At 56.0% G+C, this 11,092-nt stretch overlaps 1 protein-coding gene across 13 annotated transcripts in view; it reads right to left on the bottom strand.

Moving 5' to 3' along the window:
- Positions 1 to 59: 59 nt before the first annotated feature.
- Positions 60 to 11,092, bottom strand: part of DNMBP (dynamin binding protein) — a 34,081-nt gene continuing 23,048 nt past the window's right edge. For 12 of the 13 annotated variants that reach the window (XM_064430982.1, XM_064430979.1, XM_064430984.1 and 9 more), the window contains 13 exons: positions 8,677 to 8,864; positions 7,983 to 8,082; positions 7,333 to 7,480; positions 6,803 to 6,820; positions 5,941 to 6,140; positions 4,773 to 4,903; positions 4,437 to 4,541; positions 4,116 to 4,244; positions 3,349 to 3,681; positions 2,753 to 2,935; positions 2,479 to 2,677; positions 1,954 to 2,381; positions 60 to 1,671 (listed from right to left, as the gene is read on the bottom strand). In XM_064430982.1, coding sequence (XP_064287052.1) covers positions 1,486 to 1,671; positions 1,954 to 2,381; positions 2,479 to 2,677; positions 2,753 to 2,935; positions 3,349 to 3,681; positions 4,116 to 4,244; positions 4,437 to 4,541; positions 4,773 to 4,903; positions 5,941 to 6,140; positions 6,803 to 6,820; positions 7,333 to 7,480; positions 7,983 to 8,082; positions 8,677 to 8,864 — 2,348 coding nt within the window. In that variant the 3' untranslated portion in view covers positions 60 to 1,485. Of the gene's footprint in view, positions 1,672 to 1,953; positions 2,382 to 2,478; positions 2,678 to 2,752; positions 2,936 to 3,348; positions 3,682 to 4,115; positions 4,245 to 4,436; positions 4,542 to 4,772; positions 4,904 to 5,940; positions 6,141 to 6,802; positions 6,821 to 7,332; positions 7,481 to 7,982; positions 8,083 to 8,676; positions 8,865 to 8,951; positions 9,086 to 11,092 lie in introns of those variants that run through there. The other variant, XM_064430990.1, reaches the window with a different exon arrangement.

Below are 11,092 nucleotides of genomic sequence, written 5' to 3'. Positions count from 1 at the left end.
GGAGCAGATTTTGGGCTGTGGTTCCAGACTGCAAACCTGATGGTGGTGGTGGAGAGAAGCTGGAGAGCAGCAGGCACACGTCTGTGTACAGCCATGCACACACAAAGTATGGTGGTTACTGTTGACAGACCCTTGACTCTTTGTTCTTGGGCCAGATCTCATGCAGAGAGCAGGTGCCCACTTAGAGCAGGGAAACATTCAGCCCACCAGCACCTACTGCCCTGGAACCCCTGAGTCATGGAACACACAGCTGGGGGAAGAGGCCAGTGCCACCATTTCATCTTAATAAAGAAGGTTCCTGTGAGTGTTTCCTCATGCCTGAGCTGCAGCTGGCACAAACACCAAGGCACTAGAATGCTGGACCCCACCAAAACAGAAATGTTCCTGGCCCTGTAGGGTCTGCATGAAGGCTGCAGCACCTGCCACACACTCCTCCCAGGCTTCCCAACACTTGCAAAGGCACCTTCTATACACAAAGGCAAATCTTTATTTGCAGAGCAGCAGTACAGGGGATACAAACACTGCCCCATGAAGGGAATCTCTTCCCTTCAGGACAGGGCAGCAGCCGTATCACACACCAACCCAGCAAAAGGCACCACAGCCCACCCAGGGATGATGGGCCTGCCACTCCAGAATGTCAGCACCCTCCAATGCTGTGCAGGAAAGCACAGGTGAGGCAATTCTGGTCAGACCCCAAAAAACAGGCTGGAGGACAGCTTGTGCTTTGCCTTCTCCCCTGCTCCAGCCCAGAGCAGCCAGGTGGGCACATCAGTGCAAAAATGGGTCCTGGGCACAGCCAATACTGCGCTGACAAGGGTATGGTGTTCTGGGCTTCTGGCTCTTGGAAAGGCCAAGCCCTGGGAGACCAAGCACAGGGAGAAGGCACCTGCTGGGGGCTTTGTTGTGAGGGTTTCAGAGGCCATACTCATTCTAGGCCTAGAGCTCAACTACTCCCAGCAAACCTCAGAGCTGCTTCCCCAGGCAGTGTGTAAATGTCCCACCCCAAGTCCTGCAGAGACAGGCGAGACCAGGCTCCTGCTGCACAGGGAGCATATTCACGAAGTCTGGGTTGCTTTTAATACTACTTGACTAATGACAATCTCCAGAAACTCAGCATTAGCCTTCCACAACTTAAATCCACAGCAGCTCCTCAGCCTGAGTCAAGCCTTACCCTTCTGGGCAAGTAACAGTCCCAGGCTTTGCTCCCCTGCTCCTGGCTGGACACAGGAGGCTCAAACACACCTTGGAGGTGAACTCACCTCTGCCCTCACACAAGCTGCCTGCTTCTGCCTACCTGGCCAGCCCCCCTACTCCCTCCCCTAAAGGGGTGATGGCAGCCCGTGTTTGGGGCCCAGGAGCACCGCACAGCTGTGAGAGGCATAGCCTTAAGGGTGAGCAGTGGGGGCTGCAGGGCTGGCCAGCCTCCCCCAGACCCTAGCAGTCCCAGGAGGAACAAGGCATGGGGTGCAGGCTCTGTCTGCACCCTCACGTGTACTCTGTCTTCCGGATGTAACTTGAGGGCACATAGCCCTGCTTCCCGTGGGCCTCGGCAAGCCACCACTCCTGATTGCCTGTGATGTCCTCAAACTGCAGGATCCTGAGTCTCTGGTTAGCTGACACACTCAGCTCATTGGTGTTTCGGCCTTTGAAGGTGTAGAGAGCGTAGTAGACCTGCCAGACAAGGGGACAGCATCAGTTAGATGGTCACACCACACAGCCTTAATCTCACACTGCATAGGATGCACGGGCTTTTGTCCTTCTCCCCAGTGACAGCCCTGGCTCCATCCTGGCCTCTGCCCACCCCCATCTGAAGCCTGGTTCTCTGTTGAAGAAAAGGTCTCATACCCCACCTCCATGTTCATGGTCACTGCCAGGGAGGAGAATGATTCAGTCCCCAGCCAAAGCAGTTGGCCCTTGACATCCCCAGCCCCATGAGGGTGGCTGCAGACTCACCTGGTTGCCCTCTGACTCGCTGTTCTCCAGCCCTGAGTCTCTGTCCTCCACGGAGGGCGTGGACCTGAGATGTGCTTTGGTGGGGTGCCCGTTGCGAGAGCTGGGGCTGCAGCCCTGCTCGGGGCGGCTGTGGCGGCGCTGAGATGTCACGGTGCCAGCCAGCGGGGCCATCCTGTCACCAGAGCCAAGCTGGGGCACAGAGGGGGAGTCCGCCTCCACATCTGCCGGGGAGACAGAGTCCTGCAGGGGTTTCTGAGTGAAGGTGACGGCCGCCCCACTGGGGCTGAAGGTCAGGGTGGCGTTGCTTTGGGGAGAGCAGCTGCTGTGCTCCGACTCGTTGGAAGAGTGGCTGCCCACAGAGACATCCGACTGGCTGCGGCGGGGGTTGTAGGGCTTCAGAAAGGAGCTGTACACAAAGCCTTTGGTCACTGCAGAGAGGGAGAGGAAGGGAGCTCAGACTGGGGCACAGGGAGACCAGAGGAGGAGACTCACAGCAAGCACCAAGGGCAGGGAACAGCCACCTACCCCCATTGTCTATGAGCCAGCGATTCTGGCTGCCCATGGGGTCCTTCTTCTTGATGACGCCCACAATGTCTCCTTCCAACAGGGAGACATCCAGGTCTTGGGCAGCATTGAAATTGCGCTCTGCCTGGAAGAGACTCTCTGGGGGGTAGCGGGCCAGGAGGGCAGCGCGGATGTCATCCGACTGCAGGAAGTAGGTTGGCTGCAGAGGAACAAGGCAGGCGTGAGTGGCTGTCCTGGGCTCTGCAAGCCCTGACTCTGGGCAGAGGGAACTCACCAAGCCAACGAGGGGCTGCCGCCGGGCAGACTGCCGTTCCATGCTTTTCCTTTCAAAAGTCTTCTTGGGAGCTGCCTGGGACTCTGGGAAGAAGGTGAAGGCCTGGAGCTGCTGGAGGACTCGACTGTGCTCATCCTGGAAGATGGCAATGAGGTTCCCTTCCCTGCCAGACACCTTCAGCAACTGGAACCAGAGCAAAGTCAGGATCCTGGTTAGGTGACCGGTGCTAGGGGAAGTGGCCAAGAGCTACAGTGTAGACCATGGCAGGGTTCTGAGTCCTGCCTATGACTTGCATCAGACCCAGGTTTGCAGTCCTGTCTGGACTCAGCTCTAAGTGGTCCTCAAACTTGTGACCTGAAATTCTCCCAGGTGAATGTTCTCCTGCCACTGCTCCAAGAGCCTTCTACACACAATTGCAACATAACCCTCCTATCCCTGCCCCAACACCATCCCACAGGAACCCTCCACAAGTCACTTGTGGCCTGAAACTGCAGTAGCAGCTTCCCCCATGATGTGACAGTGAGGCTCAGGGACAAACCCTGCACAGATTAGTGCTGCTCTGAGCCCAGGGCGCTGCCTGCACTGTGGGAACCCACCGACAGCAGGGGTCTGAGCTCCTCCAGGGCCAGGCGCACGAAGTCGCAGTGTGCCTCGGCATAGCCCCGCAGGCAGCTGGCAAAGAGCTCCTTGGCGAAGCGCAGGAACTTGGGCAGCTCGTCCAGCAGCTGGGCATTGAGGGCCTCGTAGTTGTTGCGGGCTGACTGCAGCTCCTCCAGCGTTCGCTTGTCCTTCAGCTTCTCCGCTCGCTCGGTGCAGTTGTGGAAGTCCAGCAGCTTGTCGAAGCGTTTCTGCACCAGCTTGTGGGGCCCCGCAAACATGCTCAGCAGCTGGCTCAGGGGCGAGCTCACCAGCCGCTCCGTCCGCTCTTTCTGGTGGGCACAGGTGCAGAGAGAAGGTGAGACAAGGTGAGCTCTCCCAGTGTGAATGCCAGCAGCTCACTCTCCAGCACACAACCTCCCCAGGACGATACAGTGACTGTCTCCTGGTGGCAGCCGCTGGAGCTCCAGAGGTCCCTTCCAACAGCAATTATCCTATAATCTTACATAATTGTCCCAGTATGGGTAACTCTATGCAGAGTACCTGAACCACTCGCATAAAGAGCTGCAGCATTTCAGCTAGGGCTGAAAAAATGTGTATCTAATGGGCACAGTCACAAACTGCCAGGCATCGAAGCTCTCAGGAAGGCACAGCTAAACAGGAATGCTCACAGCTCTCCCAGGTTACCCTCCCTGCAGCCTCCCAGGCCTGCCCATCTGCAGCAGACCCCCAGGGTGGGCCTCAAAGGGGCACAAGCCTCACTCACAAAGCTGGAGAAGAGCTGGTCGCTGATGAGACGATTCACTTTCTGGAACTGGTCCAAGTCCCCACTTCCTTTCTCTGTGCACAGGTCCCACATACTCCCTGCTGCCAGTGCCTTCATACAAGCTGACTCCTGCACCAAGGAGACACAGCTGAGCCATGCTTGCTGCCCAGAAGGGGCTCCCAGCACAGCCCAGACCACCCAGCCCCAAAAGAGCTGAGGCAGGAGCCGTGGCCAGAGGCACTGCAGGGACACACCATGCAGACAGGAGGGGCAGTGCATGGTGAGCCCCACAGGCTTGGCATCACACCCAGACTGGCTCACCCGGACATGCTGCAGGTAGAGGGAAAGGTCCCGGATGAAGGACTTGATCAGACGCTCCTGCATCCGGAAGTTCTTCTCTGTCTCTTCAAAGGCTTCATCCTTCAGCTGTGAGAGAAAGTGTTTTAAGGGAGGTGATGCAGGACTCAGCACCTCCCAGACTACAAGCTGTGGGGGCCTCCTGCCCCCAAGCTGGACAGCAGAGATGGGTGGTTCAGACCCTAAGCTCACTCTGCCTCGCTGGCCTGGATCAGAGCTGGATGGGGGGCAGGGGTGTGGAGGGACAGCAGATACTCTGGAGAAGCACTGCAGGGAGTAAGTGCACCTGATGCACAGTACCTGGGGTGCAAAGCCTGTGAGGTGCTTGAGGTGGCTGCTCACACGGTTGGATTTCTTGATGATAGAGTGGAAGTTGAGCTTGGAGATCTTCTCCATGAGGCTATCCTCATCCCCTTTTCTGTACTTTAGCACTAAAGAGATTGATATAGAAATCAAAACCTTTGTAAGCACAAACGCCTAACCAACAATCACCTTGTTAGTTCTCCTCTTCCTCAAGGCCCTGTAGCCCCAAGAACCCCACATATCATTGCAGAATGGCTTGGGTTGAAGTGACCTAAAAATCAGCTAGTTCTAACCCCTTTGCTATGGGCAGGGACATCTACTAGACCAAGCTGCTCAAAGCCCCATCCAACCTGGTCTTGAACACTTCCCTGGGTGGGGCATCCACAACTTCTGCAGGCAGCCTGATACAGTGCCTTACCACCCTCACTGTAAAGACTTTTTCCTTATATCTAATCTAAATCTAAATCCTCTCAGTTTAAAGCCATTATCCAGCCCTATCACTGCATGCCCTTGTAAAATACTGTATCATAACCTCCCATCCCATCCAGCACCGTGTCACCTGTTTGGTTCTTGAGATGCCCTAGTTTGTAGACAAACCATTCAAGCTCTTCCACAGGATTATGCATAGTGCCAGCACAGGATGACATAGGAGGTGATGTACAATAGTCCCTGGACACACAGAAGGTGTCTATATTGCTTCTTTAGCAAATACAAGCAATCATTACATGCAGCCTCTGTCACCTCAGCTTCAGTGGGGCTATGAGGAAAGACTAAAGTGTAAGATTTGCATAAAATGGGGGCTTTCAAGGGAAAACAGGGAGGATGGCCAGCAGGTATCAAAGGGAGTAATTTTCTCCCTCTGTTCAGCCCCAGGGAGGCTACACTTGTGTACTGTGTCTAGTTTTCGTGCCTGAGAGACGTGGGAGAACCACATCTCCTAATTCACAAGGAGAGCTGGGGGAGCCACGTGGGCTGGACATGAGGAGGCAGAGGGGGATCTGCTCACTACTAGCAGCTACTTGAAGGGCAGTTACAAAGGTGATGGGGCCAAACTCCTCTAAGCAGTGAGAGCTCCTCCATGACCATGGTTGCTCAGTGGCCAGCAGACACCGACCTCAGCACACCCACTCCTGTCTCTCTGGCCCAGCACTGCCCAGCTCCTCACCCAGGTCCTTCCGGCGCTTGTACTCGTTGATGTTGACGTTGATTTCTTTGACGGCGAGGACAGCAGCCGTGAGCGGTGCCTTGTCAGGGTGAGCCTCGGGGGTAGCACTCAGCAGCTCCATCAGCAGCAGCGGGTACCGCATCACCCTCTGCACTGGCTTGATGAGGAAGGAGCCCAGGTTAATGTAGTTTGTGCAACCCCTGGAAAGTCAGGACAAAGGAGATGCATCAGGTGTCGGTCCGGCTCTGCCACACACATTCTGCCCCCTCAAACCAGTCCCAACCAGACCTAGAACTCCAATGCCTCTAAATCCACTGTACTCCCCCCATCAAGCCACCCTCATGTCCAAATTCACTGCACTCCTGAACTCCTGGTGCTCTCAGATCAACCCCAGGGTTTTGCTCCTCACTCACAGCAGGTGATACTTCCCAGCCAGGATCCTCTTCATTACCAGGCCCACCATGAAATCCCACATAAGCACAGCCTCATATGTGTCAGAGAGCCACTTGTTTCAGATGCTGATCCACCAATCAACTGCCCACATCTGTCCTCCAATGCTGGACAGACTGCAGGACTGCAGTCACTGCAGGGCTTTCCTGGCTCCTTGGGGCTGAGGGCTCCCAAATCCTGTTTCTTGCCCAAGGTCCCCCCTCGCCTCATCACTTGTGCTGCCTACCTGTGCAGCCCACCCACTGCCTCTGCTGCAATCATGCCACAGACACCCTTCTCCTCCCAGTCATGCCTCCACAAGGCACTGTTAGGGCAGCCCAGCATGCACCCAGCCTGTGGCAGAAGGTTAGTTACAAGGGAATGGCCAGACCAACACAAGACACACAAGCAGGGACTAAGAGGAAGTACTCACCATTCACTGTACAGGCTCCTGCTGGCCCACAGAGTGCCAAAAAGCAAAGAAAAGCAAGGGTTAATGGGGTGGCAGGTGTGCAATCCCACAGCCAGTGTCTATGTCCTGCCCAGTGAGGCTGCCAGGGCAGTGGGCAGCCCTGTCCTCCCAGAGCAGCCATCAGCACTGCTGGCTCCCGGGGCAGTTAACTCCACAAACTGGAGCCTGGCACTCACTGAGCCAGGCAAAGCAGCTCCTTCCTCAGCAGCTGTGGCGGCTCAGGGTTTGGGGAACAGGAGCCCTCAGTCCAGGACATGCCACCTTCTCTATACATTGGTGGCTCCTATGCAGATTTTAAGGGGGTCTACAGGTTTCCCAGCACGTGTGCATTGGGGCAGGGGGCCATTTGAACCCACAGCCTGGTCAACTATACAGTGCCACCCTCTGCAGCCACCACCCGAACTATCTAAACACTGCTGAAGAGGGCCAGGGGTGTTGGAAACTGATCCCCCTATCCCAGTCTGGTGGCTGCCACCTGAGGAGGCTCAAACCTGAGGCTATCCAGCAGGTCCAAAAGTAGTTTCTGCAACTTCTCATCCTTCTCATAGGTTTCCAGCAGTGCAATGGCCTCATCATGGTTCTGGCAGTACACCCTGTAGACACTCTCCAGCTCTGCACGATGTGTCAGGAACACTGGTCCTGCAGACAGCAGCAAAGCAGGACTTCAGAGCCTCCTGGTCCCCAGCTGCCCCCAAAAACACTGCTGTGTCCCTTGATAAGACATCCAGTGTCCCCATTCCACACACACAGGTCAAGAGAATAGCTCTACTACAGCATGCAGGACCCCTCCTCATCACCAACCAACACAGAGAGCTCAACCAATCCAGGTCTCCCAGGGGGAGCAGTGGAGACATTGGTCACAGGAGCCACAGAGCAAAGGCACAGGCAGCCCAAGGCATGAATGGCTCAAGCTGGCAGCACTTTGGGGCAAAAGGCCATGGACAGCCACAGGCACTGTGGCTGAGCAGTCACCCTTGTGGCAACACAGATATCCCTGGCTTCACTGTTGATGAGTGGTGATGGGTACAGCAAGGAGAAAGCCCAGCCCCAGTGATCCTCTCCCATCATTTGAACTGTTATGCCCTGCCACTAGCAATGCCCATCCCAGCCTTCTCAGGAAAGGAAACAGCAGGACTCATACCGATGGCATCTGAAGCCTCCAAGGCGGACAGCAGCTGCTTGGAGAAGTTTATTACCATGTGGATGTTTCCAAAAAGGCCCTCAAAGTCTATGTTCTGCATCTAGTGAATGGGAAAAGAGATGTCCTGGATGGGGAACATGTCCCAGTTAAACAGCCCTCCCATTGCCCCCCTGCAACCCATCAGTCAGCTTCACAGCAGGTACCTGGTGCGACCTCCTCTCATCACAGTGACTCCTGTACACATTCCCTTGCCCCCCAGTGCACTGAAACTCTCACTCCTTATGTGTCCTTTTCTTTCCCAGCAATTCCACCCCTGCCTCTGGTCACCTGCTTTTCTCTTTTTCCTCTCACTAAATCTGTCCCCCATGCCAAGATCCCGTATCTTATTTCTCTTGTCAATGAATTTAACCTATAACCAAACAAAGAGAAACTTTTTCTGCACCAAAAAATCCAATGTGTGATACTTGCTGCCAGGTCTCCTGTTCCCAGCAAGGACGAGGGTTCAGCAGTATCTCAAAGCAGATGGGCTTATTGCAACAAGTGCAGGGAGCTGTGGGAACCCTTGGAAGAGCTTTAATTTCCTCTATGAGTTCCTATGCTGTGTAGACCCCTCTGAGAACTAAATGGACTCAGTATTCTCACCCCAATCCACCAGTGCTGCATCCCAAATTTTCCCTCCTTTCCCAGCTCCTACCTGTGCCTGTTGCAGGGGCACCATGATCCCCTCCACACACATCTCCAGGTCTCGGATATAGTCCCGCTCTGTCTGGAGCAGTTCCTCAATAACCTTGGCCCTCTTCTCCAGCATCCTTTGCTCTGCGCTCTCAGTGGTGGCCGAGGATGGCTCCAGGGATGGTGTCTGGGAGGACAGGAGAGTCATCTCTGCAAGACAGATAATCGAGATCAGCCTGCTCCAGCAAGGATACAAGGACAGGAGACAAACAGCACCTGAACTGCTACACATGTAACCTTTGGGACTGAGAAACAGCACTACTGAGAGTCCGAGGGCCTTTCCAGAGGGGCCATCCCCAGGGCTGCTCCCGCAGCCCAGCCTGGCAGCACCAGGAGCGCCGCAAAGCCCCGGCACCGGCACGGCGGGCAGCAGACCTGCCGCACGCGGTCTGCCCCGACACCGGCGGGGCCCGGCTCCTCTCCGCCCCGCGGCTCCCTCCGGGAAGCTGCGGACACGGGAAAGCCCCGCTAGGCAATGGCGGCCGCCCCTCCCTCAGGCTGGGAACAGGGTCTCCATTCTCCAGGCCCGGGGCATTTCCATCTCAATGGCCGGGAGGGCCCCGGGCACCGCAGCGCTGCTGCCGCCGGCAAAGCCCGGAGCTGGATCCCGGCCAGCGGGGCCGGGCCGCGCCGCCCCGCCCGCAGGGCCCGGGGCTGCGGCCGCATTCCTCGGCCCCGTCCGACACCCGCGGCCGCCTCTCCTCCTGGTTTTCTGTGCCACTGCGGCCCCGGGCCGGCCCAGCCCCCTCCGCCCCCAGTGAGACATTTCATCCCGCCGCGGATCCCCGGGCCCCGCCGCTCCTGCGTTCGAAGGCTGCGCCCTCGGGCCGAGCCCGCGGCCACAGCGCTCCCCCCGCGCCGCCCCGGCCCCCCGAGGCCAGCAACACGCGGGGCTCCCCCACTTCAGGGCAGCACGGAGCCCCTTGCAGCGCCAGCCTGCCTCGGGTACCCCATTCCATGTCAATGGCCGATCCCACAAATGCACCCCAGCTGCCCTCCAGCAGCAGAATGTTTTTTAGAGCTGCAGACATGCCCCAGCTCAGACGTTTCTAGGAATGTTTTTGCAGGACAGGCACTTCCAGAGGTCCCTGACCTCTCCAGGGACAGCGTCAGACAACAGAGGCTCAGCCCAGCTTAATCCCCAGCAGGGCTTGGGACTTATCCTGGTACCACAGTACTGACTGTGCATAGCCCCAAGAGACCCCCTTGCTCCAGCCACTTCTGCCCCGGTGCTGAGCAGGCTGCAAGCAGCCCCCAGCCGTGCTCTGTGCGGTGATGGCAGTACCCAGCACGGCAGCATGAAACATGGGAAGGGAAAATTGCTGCCTCAGCCTAAGCATCCCATCCATTGCTCCCCCAGGCCAGGGTCTTCACACTGAAACACTCCGAGAACGAAAAGACACCCAAGCTGAGACACTGACTCAGCCCATGATTATCTGAAACCATGCCAGCCCTCTTGGCCCTTCCCATTGCAGAGCAGCCTTGGCAGAAACCAGGAGCATCAGCACCAAACAGCAAGTTCTTACAGCTATGGGGGCTGAGGACAAACCACTGCACCTCTGCACAAAGAAAAACTTCAAAATCATTTCCAGTGCCAGCCTGGCAAATAGGAAACCCAGCTGAAACACAGATGCTCTCAATATGGGAGGGAAGATACTCATCTCTCTAAGCTGGCATCTCTGCTGCCCTGCCTTGAAATCCAGCCTGGGGAGAGGCAAAACAACCAGCTCCATGGAGGAGGATTCAGTGACACAACCAGCACTTCATTTAGTAGGCCATCACTGGGAAGAAAAGGCTCCACTGATTCCTACTGGCAAGTATCCTTAAGTTAACCCCATCAGAGCCTGTCTTGGCTTTCCAGCAGACCCCAGTGATAAACTTCATCAACTCAAATGCAGCAGGAATCCACAAAGAGGGCCTCAGAGCAGATGCTGGGTATAACTGGTTTTGCTCTTTGCATTTCCACAGCATCTGCAAAGTTTCAGAAGCAGCAGACTGGGCCCTCCTGTGCCAGGTCCTCTACAAACACCCATAGGGATATCCCTAGACACAGCACTTGGAGCCTGAACAGGATATGAGCAGAAAAATGTACAGGAGACACAGCTAAACACTAAGATAATACAGTCAGCAGGTCTTTGTGGCTCAGAGAGTTAATGAAATAACAGCAAATTAGTTATTTTAAAGAAGACATGGCATTTGTTTTGCAGGAGAGCAAGCTGAAGTGGGAAGGCAGCCTGGAAGAACCAGGAAGGTGTTAATTTGCAATGCAAACAGGTGTGTGAAACCCAGAGGGGGCGGGGGTGAGATGATACTACTGGCATGGGGTGGGCTGGGAAGAATCTTGACAATTAAGCCAAAATCACAGCCAGAAATGACCC

This window comes from Passer domesticus, chromosome 8, assembly GCF_036417665.1.
Source record: "Passer domesticus isolate bPasDom1 chromosome 8, bPasDom1.hap1, whole genome shotgun sequence".
NCBI lineage: Eukaryota > Metazoa > Chordata > Aves > Passeriformes > Passeridae > Passer > Passer domesticus.
Note: the sequence above shows the minus strand (reverse complement) of the source record. Positions and strands in the feature narration are given on the sequence as shown.